Source organism: Camelina sativa, chromosome 3, assembly GCF_000633955.1.
Source record: "Camelina sativa cultivar DH55 chromosome 3, Cs, whole genome shotgun sequence".
NCBI classification, from domain to species: Eukaryota; Viridiplantae; Streptophyta; class Magnoliopsida; order Brassicales; family Brassicaceae; genus Camelina; species Camelina sativa.
In genome coordinates, this window is record NC_025687.1 from 5,183,002 (window position 1) to 5,196,364 (window position 13,363).

A 13,363-nucleotide genomic window follows, 5' to 3' on the forward strand; every position below is an offset into this window, starting at 1 on the left:
TCTGGAATTTTTTCAAAAAATAGTAACCCCGTCACAATGCCGTTAACGGTCGTATCGGAAACGAAGATAAATTGGAAAAAATAATTATTTATATATTTTTCATCAATTAAAAAATATTTTGTGTATTTTTTTGACAACAAAAAAAGTTCATATTTTTTCTGATAAATATTAAATAGTTTGTGTTTTTTTGGGAATTTTCCCTTCTTATATTCGGTATAAATTAATCAGAAAAAAATGCGGAAGCGAACGGGCTACAAAGATATTTTTTTTATCTAAATACAGCTTTTTTTTTTTTTTTATCTAAGCCTCAATGTTCCAAGTTTTTTTTTGTGAACCACCAAACCATTTCGGTTATTTTTAAACCGGTAATCTGGTTAAGTATTTAACCTCGTTGTCTTTTTATTTGTACCGTTTCTCATCTTTCTCTCTGCAACTAAAAACTTACGCAGCCGCCGTCGCCGGAGTTATCCATCGCGAAGTTTTAAGCCTCCAGTATCGAGGCTCTTACATCGGAAGACCATGCCTTCGAATTTTACGTTTAAAGACCTCTGCCTAGATTTAGGGTTTTTGCAAATAGGGTTTAGTAGTGTGATTATCGTAATCTGATTACTTAATTTCTGGTAACGTATGTTAGCTCACGTTTTCTCCAGAAGAACAAGCTTCCTTGTACGTTTCTTCCACGTCGCTAAGAAGTTCTCGAATCCTGAGCCTGAAGACATTCTCTTTAGTGCTCTCTGTTTGAATTTAAAACAGAGAAGATGGAACACTTTTCATCAATTCTCCTCAAATCTCACAAATTCGTTGGTAAGTCGAGTTCTTCGCGAGTTTCGAAGCTCACCGAAGCTAGCTCTAGAGTTCTACAACTGGGTTTTAGGTAATAATAATGTTGCTAAGTCTGAGAATCGTTTCGAAGCTTCTTGTGTGATGATTCATTTGCTGGTGGAATCGAGAAGATTCGATGATGCTTTATCGATTATGGTGGATTTGATGTCTGTGGAAGGTGAAAAGTTGAGTCCTTCACATGTTTTGTCCGGTTTGATTCGAAGTTACCAAGCGTGTGGTTCGAGTATTGATGTGTTTGATTCATTAGTTAGGGCTTGTACACAGAATAGTGATCCTGAAGGAGTTTATGAAGTGATTGATAAGACAAGAGCAGAGGGTTTTTGGGTATCTGTTCATGCGTTGAATAATTTTATGGGTTGTTTATTGAATTTGAATGAGATTGATTGGTTTTGGAAGGTTTACAAGGAGTTGGGTTCTTTAGGGTATGTTGAGAATGTGAATACTTTTAATCTTGTCATTTATTCGTTTTGTAAGGAGAATAAGTTGCGTGAAGCGTTATCAGTGTTTTACCGGATGCTTAAGTGTGGGGTTTGGCCTAATGTTGTTAGCTTTAATATGATGATTGATGGAGCTTGTAAGACGGGGGATATGGGATTTGCTTTGAAGCTCTTAGGGAAGATGGGAGTGATGTCTGGATTCTTTGTCTCACCTAATGCTGTGACGTACAATTCCGTTATCAATGGGTTTTGCAAGGTCGGGAGATTGGATTTGGCGGAAAGGATCCGCGGTGACATGGTTGATTCAGGTGTTGGTTGCAATGAAAGAACCTATGGAGCTTTAGTTGATGCGTATGGCAGAGCTGGAAGTTCAGATGAAGCTTTAAGGTTGTGTGATGAGATGACAAGTAAGGGACTTGTGGCGAATACTGTTGTCTGTAACTCTATTGTTTATTGGCTGTTTATGGAAGGTGATACTAAAGGAGCAATGAAGGTGTTGCGTGATATGATCAGTAAGAAGATGCAAATTGATAAGTTTACTCATGCCATTGTTGTAAGAGGTTTATGCAAAAACGGATATGTACAGGAAGCTGTTGATTTTCAGAGACAGATTTCAGAGAAGAATCTAGGGGAAGATGTAGTTTGTCACAATACGCTTATGCACCATTTCGTAAAGGATAAGAAGCTTCCATGTGCTGATCAGATTCTAGGAAATATGTTGGTTCGTGGTATGGTTCTTGATGTGATTACGTTTGGTACTTTGATTGACGGTTACCTAAAGGAAGGGAAGTTGGAAAGAGCTATCGATACATATGATGGTATGATCAAAATGAAGAAAACTCCGAATCTTGTGATTTACAATTCAATTGTGAATGGATTAAGCAAAAGAGGATTAGCTGGTGCAGCTGAAGCGGTTGTGAACGCTATGGCAAGTAAGGACGCTATAACTTACAACACACTGTTGAACGAGTCTCTCAAAACCGGAAATGTGGAAGAAGCTGTCAACATCATATCTAAAGTGCAGACACAGGACGATGAGAAGTTGGTTAGTCTGGTGACTTACAACATCTTGATCAATCACTTATGCAAGTTTGGTTGTTACGAGAAAGCGAAAGAGGTATTGAAGATTATGGTTCAAAGAGGTGTTGCTCCGGATCCTATAACATATGCAACTTTGATTACATCGTTTAGTAAGAATATTGGTCTAGAAGAAGTCGTTGAGCTTCATGATTACATGATTCTTCGAGGAGTTACACCTCATGAACATATCTACCGATCTATTGTTCATCCACTTCTTAATTCAAGCTCCGTAGCAAACTAAACTACTGAATCATTCGGAGGGTTTTATCGTATTCTTGTTCGTACACGTGGGGAGCCTTTGAGGATTCTTGTAATCAACGGTCAGCGTTGGAAACAGGATCGTGCCTAGTCCTGACGTGGACTTGTAAATAGAATGATTGTCTAACACGTGACGGTTACGCACCGGCCAGACGATTTCGTTGTCACGAGCTTTTGTATTTAGAAGAAAAAAAAAGAAGAAGAAGACCATACATTTACTGATCTACGTTACTAAACAAGTTTGATTGCTTATGGATTAACAACCGTCCAGATTGATGCTATGTTGCTTAGACACCGTAAGGAATATTACCTGAGAAGCAGACGAAAATAATATATATCGCCGATGAATTGCTACAAGTTAAAAAATGAATGGCTGCGTGTGAGAGACTGCGATTTGTATAAAATCTTCTGTTGTAATTTTGCTAGATGTCAACATATCAGAGCACCTTATGTTTTTTAATTGATTTTATAATAATACTAATCAACGCATGGATTCTCTCATGACTATTTAATTTAGTGAATTTTTGTAAATTAAGAATAAAATAATGAAGGAGATCAGTTTCAGAGTTGAGTGATTAAGAAGAGTGGTGAGGCAGTGGGAGAGGGGGCTGGGGCTGCTTCAACAACAAACATTCTCTCTTTCTAGTCTAAGCAAGCATATACCTGAACAGTGTACACGGCCACTTTCTTTAGTCTATCTCTCTCTCTCTTCGTCTTCTTCTTTGGCAGCTATGGAAGTGTGTTGGCAGATACAGAGACCAGCGAGTCTCGGAGCGGTTTTGCAGGAGAAGGGTCGGCTCAAAATCACTACTTCCTCTGTTGGGTTTTTTCCTCGCTCTAATTCTACTGTAAAGCTCTTTGCTTTTTCTTCTTCCCGACTCCATCTTTTTCGCTGATATGACTTTGGATTCTACTTTATCGGAAATTGAAGTGCACACTGTTCTCTACTTTTTTCTCTCTGTGGGATCGTCTTTTGGAATAGGATATCCTTAATTGAATCAATGTACTATTTTTTATTAGAGGATTCAACTCTGGTAGGGTCTCTGGATTGGGATACTCATGTTAGAAACCTCGTTTCGAATTTGGTGTATTGTAGGACCAGAGCTTAATCTATTAGAAATTTTCAATTTTTCTTGGTACCATCATCAGCTCATTGAAAGCCTTAACTTTTGAAACCAAGTTAGAGGGGACAAAGACAAGATTTTTGGGGACTAATGAGCTTTTTATTTTAAAGAGTCCGATCTGAAGATTCACGGTTTAGAGCTAAGAGGAATGCAAATGTCTCATCTTTTATATCTAGCTTGTTTACCTCTGGTGTGAGTATATGTATTCTTGGTTGTGGCTTAGAGCTTGTGAGAAGGTGATTGAATTAGTTTGTCTTACCATCGACGTGTTTGGTTTTGCAGCTTGCTTCTTTGGAAAGTCAATACAAATCAAATGGGTTTCTGCATCAGATCACGGCAAGTGCAGGTTAAGAATCAAGACTCGGTTCATAGGGTTTATAACTTTTCATTGTGATTACTGATTCAGTCCTTTTGATGCGATTCTTATTTTCTTGAACCAAGATTTTTCAAGGAAGAAGCAAGGAAGAATGGCAGCTTCAGGACCAAAAAGCTCAGGTCCCAGAGGTTTTGGGCGGCCAACAACAGCAGGAAGTGCTCAGAAAAGAACTCAGAAGAAGAATGGTGAAAAAGATAGTAACGCCACTTCCACAGTAACAAATAAGGTAATAGGGGTTAGTAAGTTTCCCGGAACTAAGGCGGATGTACAGAAACAAGGCTCTGTTGTTTTTGATGAGAAGAATGTGTCAGATAGCTTGGATATTAAAGGTGGAAGTGGCCTTTTGGATAAGAAAACGACCGAGGATGATGATTTGTTAGAACAAAAGTTAAAAAATGAAAGAGAGAATCTTCGTAGGAAGGAAATAGAAGCCCTTGCAAAGGAAAATTTGGCGAGGGGTAATAGAATGTTTGTGTATCCCGTTGTTGTCAAACCTGATGAAGACATAGAAGTGTTTCTCAACAGGAATCTATCGACTCTGAAAAACGAACCCGATGTTTTGATCATGGGGGCGTTCAACGATTGGAGATGGAAGTCTTTTACGAGGAGATTGGAAAAGACATGGACTCATGGTGATTGGTGGTCATGTCTCCTTCATATCCCCAAAGAAGCTTATAAGGTGGATTTTGTGTTTTTCAATGGGCAAAGTGTATATGACAACAATGACTCAAAAGATTTCTGTGTAGAGATAAAAGGTGGGATGGATAAAGTTGACTTTGAGAATTTTCTTCTGGAAGAGAAATTGCGAGAGCAAGAGATGATAGCCAATGAAGAAGCTGAGAGGGAGAGGCAAAAAGAAGAGAATAGAAGAATTGAAGCTCGAAAGGCTGCAATTGAAGCTGATAGGTCACAAGCAAAGGCTGAGACTCAGAAGAGACGTGAACTGCTTCAACCGGCTATTAAGAAAGCTGTAATCGCGGCTGAGAATGTTTGGTACATTGAGCCAAGTGATTTCAAGGCTGAAGATAAAGTCAAATTATACTACAATAAAAGCTCAGGTCCTCTGGCTAATTCCAAGGAACTCTGGTTACATGGAGGGTTTAATAATTGGGTTGAGGGATTATCTATTGTTGAAAAGCTTGTTGATGCTGAGTTGAAGGCTGATCCAAAGAGCAGAGATTGGTGGTTCGCTGAAGGTATGTATGTAAAACTTTTATATCCTGTTGAAAAAACTTGCATTTTGATATTTTGTAGTCACATATCTTATTGCTGCCATTTGCTTTATATTGATCTTTTTCATTTCAATATGCAGTCGTAGTTCCCAGTGGTGCTCTAGTCATTGACTGGGTCTTTGCTGATGGACCCCCTAAAGGAGCGTTTCTGTATGACAATAATAGTCGCCAAGATTTCCACGCACTTGTTCCTCGAAGAACGTCAGAAGAGATGTACTGGTTAGAGGAAGAAAATCTGATGTTTAGGAAACTTCAGGAGGAAAGGCGGTTAAAAGAGGAAGCTATGCGTGCCAAGGTCAGTGATCAGCACATGTAAAAGAAAGAACAGCTTATCCTCTTTACGATATATTGCAAAACATTTCTTCATCCTTCTTTTCTTATTTCCAGATGGAAAAAACAGCTCGCTTGAAAGCCAAAACAAAGGAAAGAACACTTAAAAAGTTTCTTCTATCCCAGAAAGACGTGGTTTACACCGAGCCTCTAGAGATTCAAGCGGGAAACCCTGTTACTGTCTTCTACAATCCTACAAACACGGTTCTGAATGGAAAGCCTGAAATTTGGTTTAGAGGCTCTTTTAATCGTTGGACTCATCGCTTGGGTCCTTTGCCACCTCAGAAAATGGAAGCAGCAGATGATGGAAGCTCACACGTGAAGACTACAGGTACGTTTACAGTTGTAATAGGTTTCCATTCTAGTGGCTGTTGCATAATACGTGACTAATTTTTCTCTTTTTCCAGCTAAGGTCCCATTGGATGCATACATGATGGACTTTGTGTTCTCTGATAAAGAAGATGGTGGAACGTTTGATAACAAAAATGGTCTAGATTACCATTTACCAGTCGTGGGAGGTATTTCAAAGGAACCACCATTGCACATTGTTCATATTGCTGTTGAAATGGCACCCATCGCGAAGGTAACCGTAAGATGTGGGGTTTATAGCCTTCAAAACACTGTATGTGTATTCAGGTTTATGTGTATTTAATACCTGCAGGTTGGAGGCCTAGGTGATGTCGTCACTAGTTTATCTCGCGCTGTTCAAGAATTAAACCATAATTTGGATATCATTTTTCCAAAGTATGATTGCTTAAAGCACAACTTTGTAAGATCCATGTCTTCTCATGTTCTCCGCTTTCACTTCCCTTTTTTGTTTTCTGCATCTCTCTCTACGTCCTGAATTTTTTTTTTTGAAAATAGGTGAAGGACTTGCAATTCAACAGAAGTTATCACTGGGGAGGAACCGAAATAAAAGTTTGGCATGGAAAAGTAGAAGGCCTTTCGGTTTATTTTTTAGATCCACAAAATGGGTTAGCTTATGCATATTTCTCTTTAAGCTCTTTTCACATTTCATTCATCATCTCTTGAGGGCATGAAGAAGTTGTTGTTGTTGTTGCTTGAGTACTGCAGATTGTTTCAGCGAGGATGTGTTTACGGTTGTAAAGATGATGCAGGAAGATTTGGTTTCTTCTGTCACGCAGCTCTTGAATTTCTTCTCCAAGGAGGTTTTCATCCAGTGAGTCTACACGTTCTCTTGGAGAGTTCTCATTAGAGAGTATTACTACTTTGTTCTAACTAGCTGCTCTTACTCGTGCTCGCACCATGTACAGGACATTCTTCACTGCCACGACTGGTCCAGTGCTCCGATTTCATGGTTATTTAAGGATCATTACACGCATTACGGTTTAATTAAAACCCGTGTTGTCTTCACAATTCATAATTTGGAATTTGGAGCAAATGAGATTGGTAAAGCAATGACATTTGCAGACAAAGCTACAACGGTAAATCCTGGAAAGCCTTCTCTTTTTAAGAGATCTGTTATCAAAGAAATATCCTTTGTGCCTTTTCTCCGAAGAAGCTGAGAACAAGCATGACTCGGTCTACTCTTTAACATTATACTAGGTTTCACCAACGTATGCCAAGGAAGTTGCTGGAAACTCTGTAATCTCTCCACATTTATACAAGTTTCACGGAATAATAAACGGGATCGATCCGGAAATATGGGATCCATATAACGATAATTTCCTTCCCGTAAGCTTCATTGTATCCTCTCCTTTCCCGTCTTTAAATTTTCTTGTTAATTTTGTGATGTTTGAACACTTTGTGTGGTTCTTACTTCTTAGGTACCTTATACTCCAGAGAACGTAGTAGAAGGCAAAAAAGCAGCGAAGGAAGAATTGCAAACCAAGCTTGGACTACAGAATGGCGATCTTCCGGTAGTAGGAATTATTACACGCTTAACTCACCAGAAAGGAATACATTTGATCAAACACGCTATTTGGCGTACCTTGGAACGGAATGGACAGGTCCTTTTCTACCCTTATTAAATTCCTGTCATGAACTTATTCACAATCCTTACCGGTTTTCTTAAAAGCAGGTTGTGTTGTTAGGTTCAGCTCCAGATCCTCGGATCCAGAATGATTTCGTAAACTTGGCAAACCAATTGCATTCTTCTCATGGTGACCGAGCTCGGCTTGTTCTAACCTATGATGAACCTCTCTCCCATTTGGTAGAACAAAATAACAAACCTTTATTCGTTTTTTGTTCCTTAATTTGCTTTTGGTATTGGTCTAAGTCTGTGATGTACTCTCCAGATTTACGCAGGGGCTGACTTTATTCTTGTACCATCGATATTTGAGCCGTGTGGCCTGACGCAGCTCATAGCCATGAGATACGGTGCTGTTCCTGTCGTTCGAAAAACTGGAGGTGACTGTTTTTGGCTATGAATAGATATCTTAAAGCTTTCTTTTACCTGTTTCATTCAAGAGCAAGCTGACTTCAGGGTAATGGTTTATCTTTGTCCAATAGGACTTTACGACACAGTTTTTGATGTTGACCATGATAAAGAAAGGGCACAAGCTCAAGTTCTTGAACCTAATGGCTTCAGCTTCGACGGGGCTGATGCTCCTGGTGTGGATTATGCTCTCAATAGGTAAACTACCAAACTCTAAACTAACACTCTCTTTGATTCTAGCATTATTAACAGGTGTTTCTTGTGTGTTTCAAGGGCGATATCGGCGTGGTACGATGGTAGAGATTGGTTCAATTCGTTGTGCAAGACGGTGATGGAACAAGACTGGTCATGGAACCGTCCTGCACTTGAGTATCTTGAGCTCTATCACTCCGCACGCAAGTAGACAAAAAAACCAAAAGGAAACTTTGTGATCAAATACTCTTTTGTATGTACAGAAATTAGCTAAATACACCTTTTACCTGAGTTTGATCCTTTCTTCTACTTTTACATTCCGAATGCCATTTAAAGAACGTTTAGGACTATGGATTCTTGCATTCTGCTCTGTAATTCCGAATAAATAAAAGTTTATTTTATACACTGATTAGTGATTATAAATTTTTAATAATCCTAAACCCGAACCGGTTCAAAGTGCAATACAACCCGGTACTTGATCTGCAGCTGCAGTTATCATTATTAGTAAGTAGCTTAAGAAATCATCAGTTTTGGTAATTTTGATAACTCTAAAATCTATAATTAGTAACGTCATTATTGTATTTCCCAAACGTTACCCATTTCTTAAGTTATAAAATAAAGTGAAACAACAGGTGTATGTTTGTTCTTTCTTCATGCGGAGAGAGAGAGAGAGAGTGAGAGTGCATAAAAGAACTGTAAATAGACCCACCAAGAAAAGAAAACAAAAAAAGCTTGAATCTTTTTGACTCCAAATTAAACAAATCTTTGATTTTGCATTGACCCTTTTTTTTTTTTTTTGGCTTTCACGGATTTGAATCCACAAGAAGCCAAATCCTAATGTCTTTCAAGAACAGAGGAGATTACTATTTTACTCCTAGAAATGTAATTTATAGAAACTCTGTATTTCTCTTGTGCCTCGCAAGTTTTTGCCTTGGAGTGTTCTTCACTAACAGGTAAATCTTTTACTACATGATTGTGTTAGAATTTTGTGTATCTCACTGTTCATGTCTGATTCTAGCTTTTTTCTTCTTCTTCTGGAATTATAATCATTTGGGTGTTTTCTAATGTGTTGTTACTAATTTCATCTTCTTGGGACTAAAATCTGCCTTGTGATTCTCTAAATTTAAGTAGATTTTTTGAAGCTTATCGTTTTGTCGGTGAAGACATGCTTTTTAAGCTTAGAGACTTGTTGGTCTGTATGTATCCCTTGTAGCTTTTGTGAAGAATTAAGGGAAAAAAAAACTCTATTTTACACTGATTTGATCAAATGGTGTCACGTTGTAATTGTATCTCTTTGTTGCAAAACTATGTATCACTATGGAATAAATGATAATCATTATATCAGGATGTGGAATGTACCTGGAGCTAGAGGCGTATCAAGACTATCCAAACTAAGCTTAAGTTCCAGTGACTGCTATAAAAAGAATGTAAGATTTAACTTCTGCGGGTTTGCATCACTAATTCACCTGGCCCTTTCGATGATACATTGTTTGATCTTGTGTTCTTAGCAGGTTTTGGACTATGATAACAACACTATCGGGTAAAACCATTTGGAAACTATACCAGATGCATTAATGAACTAGTATCTGTTTAGATAATGATGAATGTAAATATGCAGGATCTTAGATAAATCCATATCACATTTAGAGATGAAGTTAGTAGCTGCTAGAGCAGAACGCGAGTCATTGTATGGGAAATTTAACATATCCAATGAAGCCAAGAAAAGAAAGTACTTCATGGTTATAGGTATTAACACGGCCTTTAGTAGTCGTAAGAGACGTGACTCGGTCCGGTCAACATGGATGCCACAAGGTAAGGAGGCAGTTTCTGGTTTCTTGATTTCTTGTGTAAATTAACCAGAAACTGTAACTTTTTTTCGGTTTATAAACTATCATTCAGGAGAGAAGCTTAAGAAACTTGAAGAAGAGAAAGGCATCATTGTTCGCTTTGTTATAGGACACAGGTACAACAAAGAAGACATGTTCTGTAGTGAAAAAAAAAACTAAGCATTTATACCACTAGCTACTTTACTTTGTGAATACCGACATTTTTATATGTTCTTGTGTTCTGGTTGCAGTGTGTTGTCTCGTGGAATTCTTGATAAAGCTATTGAAGCAGAAGAGAAAACACACGGAGATTTCTTGAGACTGGTATAACCTGTGCAAGATGATGACAAACTTTTGTGTGTTTTGGTAATTTAATGCTACTTTGATTCAAATCTTGAGATAACAAACAGGAACATATTGAGGGTTACATGGAGTTATCCGCCAAGACAAAAACGTTTTTCGCTACCGCTGTTTCCTTGTGGGATGCTGAATTCTACATCAAAGTTGATGATGACGTTCATGTGAATCTTGGTAATCAAAATTAATTGTTTCACCTTTTATCTTATACTATCAATCATCCATTCTGTTTTTAAGCCTTGGTCCGTTTATTTTTTGCAGCCACTCTCAAGACGACTTTATCCACACACAGAAACAAGCCTCGGGTTTATGTTGGTTGCATGAAGTCCGGCCCCGTCCTAGCCAGAAAGTAAGTCAAAAACCTACCTACCCTTCTAAGGTGAGGATTTGTAGGTACTTAAAAACAGCCTAAAACCAGCAACCCTTCCGGAATTTTTTATATTTGTGGCTAAAAAAGCAGGAGTGTCAAGTACCATGAACCGGAGTATTGGAAGTTTGGAGAGGTAGGAAACAAGTATTTCCGTCATGCCACGGGACAGTTTTACGCCATATCTAAAGATCTAGCTACTTACATATTGATAAACCAGTAAGTTTTTTTTTTTCCTAACATGGCATTAGCGGTTAAATGCAAACCAAATCTAAAGATCTCATTTGTTTCGTTGGAGTAAGGGATTTACTGCACAAGTATGCGAATGAGGATGTTTCGTTGGGATCTTGGTTCATCGGACTGAATGTAGAACATGTTGATGAGAAAAAACTCTGTTGCAGTACTTCTCCTCATGGTAAATTAAAGAGCTTAACATTTTTTCCTGGTTTGGCTCGGTTTAGTCCGTAGTTGTAACCGGTTTTATTATAAGTTGATTTACAAAAGAGTTTAGGATTCGCATCTAAATAAATAAAAAATTATTAATCAAAACTTGTATGTTTTTTGAAACGCAGATTGTGAACTAAAAGCAGTGATGGGCAGTGTTTGTGCTGCGTCGTTTGACTGGAAATGCAGCGGAATCTGTCGGTCGGCCGAGAGGATGGCAGACGTTCACGAACGTTGTGGGGAACCTCAAAATGCGTTATGGACGTTAACTTCCTAAAAACAAAATTTCTTAATGGGTAAACTTGCTAATATTAATTAAGTTGGAGTTTATAATTCCAGTAAAGCTAATTTCTCAAAGGAAAAAAAAAAGAGAGTGAAAATAATTCAAGACTATACTATTTTTTTATTTTTGGGTGGGGGTGGTGGGGTTATATAGTTAGTAGGGTATTGGTCAGAAAATGAATAAATGGTATTGCAAAAAATAGTTAGTGAAGTAGTTTAATGAGAGACAAAGAAATAATGTGTTGGTCACATTTGGTTTGTCCTATGACAGACAGAGAGTCCTTATTGTTGTGCTTTTCTATTAAATTCCACATGTCCTTTTTTGCATCCTCATTAAATCTTTTATTGGACTCCTTTTGTGCTTTTCTATAATATATTTTGTGTTGATAATGGCTTAGTATAAGACTTAAGAAGGCTCAAAACTCCTAAGGGCATCATTAATGGGGGATCAAAACTCCTAAGGGCATCTTTAATGGGGAACACTTTTGGATAAAAATATTATGAAAATAATGTAAGATCGTTAGTTTAGATCTTTTGTTAAGAAATTAGTTATTGGGAGAACATGTTTAAGATCATAAGATTTAATAATATAATAATTTTAAATATATTACAATTTTAAAAACTTTTAAAAATTATATTTAAATTGCAACTAAAAAAACTTTTACTAAAATTCAAAATACAATACCAAATTCAAAAATGAAACAAAAAAACATTGTAAATAAAATTAAAAAAAAAACAAATTCAAAATACAATACCAAATTCAACAACTTTTGTAACGCCACGTACACAAGAACTATCATTAAATCAGTTCTACTTTAAGATCAAAAATTGTGTTTTAAGCCCACTATTCATTAAATTTATTATTTTCCTGGGCTAAGAACACCATCATGTTTTACGGATAAAGATGGCCTAAGGTTTCTATTCGATGCTTTTTTTTTTGAAGTCATGAAATCAGATTTTCACATTTTCAATACGACTCTCTTGTTTTGTTCACGTAGTTTGTAATTCTCCTATTCTCTAATGTTTATTTGACATCGTCGGGGAAACAAGAAATGACACTACACTAGAAATAATATAATACAGTATGTGTTGTTTGTTTCACAAACATACTACCGGAAATGTGGAACGATTTTATGGAAATTCTTGGATTTTAACATTATTGAGAGACCAAGTCCAGAAAACAGACTTCCTAGTTTTCGTGAGGTTAACAACAAGAAGCATATACACATTTATTTAAATAACAAATAAGATTAAACATTCGACAGTTAAGACAAAAAAGGTACAGATAATTACAAATTAATACTTATTGTATTTTGTAATGTCATCATGATACTAAAAAACGAATTTTTTTTTACATTCTAGCTAGTACTTTTACTCTCTTAGCATGTTACTATATATTTTTTACTTATAATTCCTTAAATACTTCCTAAAAATAGAAGTGCAAATCGCAGTTGTACTTGGATTTTGGGTTGTGTGTTGCTTGTTCCTTCGAAGCCTGTAGAGTAAAAACATAATATTTTTTAAAATAGTGATTCAAAGGAATATTATTCAGAAATGAAACCAATAAAAAAAATAATGATACATACCTTTAAGGTTAGGGTTAGGGATATGATAAACCATCTTTTTGCCATAAATTTTGGCTAACCGCGTGATATTGGCACGGCTCAATCGAACAACACCGATCTCCATAAGTTAAAGAGGACGACTATTTGATTGAACCGCACTAATATCTCGCTGTTACCTCTCATAAACCCCACTCTCGTTCCATTGTTAACTCCAGTTAGCTCCAGAAAACCAAGAAAAAAAATAAAAAAAAA

General features: G+C 37.0%; 3 protein-coding genes across 7 annotated transcripts; all 3 read left to right on the top strand.

Annotated features, from left to right (window-relative positions):
• On the top strand, nucleotides 440-3,076 carry LOC104778680 (pentatricopeptide repeat-containing protein At1g11710, mitochondrial-like). Its single transcript, XM_010503129.2, has one exon. It carries the CDS (start codon nucleotides 628-630, stop codon nucleotides 2,599-2,601), a length of 1,974 nt encoding a protein of 657 aa, XP_010501431.1. The 5' UTR covers nucleotides 440-627; the 3' UTR covers nucleotides 2,602-3,076.
• On the top strand, nucleotides 3,182-8,675 carry LOC104770449 (starch synthase 3, chloroplastic/amyloplastic-like). 3 transcript variants are annotated; one of them, XM_010494878.2, is made up of 16 exons: nucleotides 3,182-3,466; nucleotides 4,025-4,088; nucleotides 4,184-5,314; nucleotides 5,431-5,645; nucleotides 5,738-6,011; nucleotides 6,088-6,263; nucleotides 6,342-6,449; nucleotides 6,545-6,654; nucleotides 6,755-6,860; nucleotides 6,955-7,125; nucleotides 7,247-7,375; nucleotides 7,468-7,650; nucleotides 7,722-7,853; nucleotides 7,939-8,050; nucleotides 8,153-8,276; nucleotides 8,352-8,675. In XM_010494878.2, exons 1-16 carry the CDS (start codon nucleotides 3,350-3,352, stop codon nucleotides 8,479-8,481), a joined length of 3,282 nt encoding a protein of 1,093 aa, XP_010493180.1. In that variant the 5' UTR covers nucleotides 3,182-3,349; the 3' UTR covers nucleotides 8,482-8,675. The 3 variants fall into 3 exon arrangements, with proteins under 3 accessions (XP_010493180.1, XP_010493185.1, XP_010493194.1); XM_010494883.2 differs by having other exon boundaries at nucleotides 3,213-3,436; XM_010494892.2 differs by lacking the exon at nucleotides 3,182-3,466 and adding an exon at nucleotides 3,852-3,934.
• Nucleotides 8,949-11,687, top strand: LOC104770467 (probable beta-1,3-galactosyltransferase 1). Of its 3 annotated transcripts, none has more exons than XM_010494902.2 (11): nucleotides 8,949-9,223; nucleotides 9,616-9,697; nucleotides 9,779-9,810; nucleotides 9,889-10,082; nucleotides 10,170-10,233; nucleotides 10,348-10,420; nucleotides 10,507-10,627; nucleotides 10,715-10,802; nucleotides 10,911-11,039; nucleotides 11,123-11,235; nucleotides 11,393-11,687. In XM_010494902.2, exons 1-11 carry the CDS (start codon nucleotides 9,108-9,110, stop codon nucleotides 11,539-11,541), a joined length of 1,161 nt encoding a protein of 386 aa, XP_010493204.1. In that variant the 5' UTR covers nucleotides 8,949-9,107; the 3' UTR covers nucleotides 11,542-11,687. The 3 variants fall into 3 exon arrangements, with proteins under 3 accessions (XP_010493204.1, XP_010493211.1, XP_010493216.1); XM_010494909.2 differs by having other exon boundaries at nucleotides 10,914-11,039; nucleotides 11,393-11,684; XM_010494914.2 differs by having other exon boundaries at nucleotides 9,782-9,810; nucleotides 10,914-11,039; nucleotides 11,393-11,682.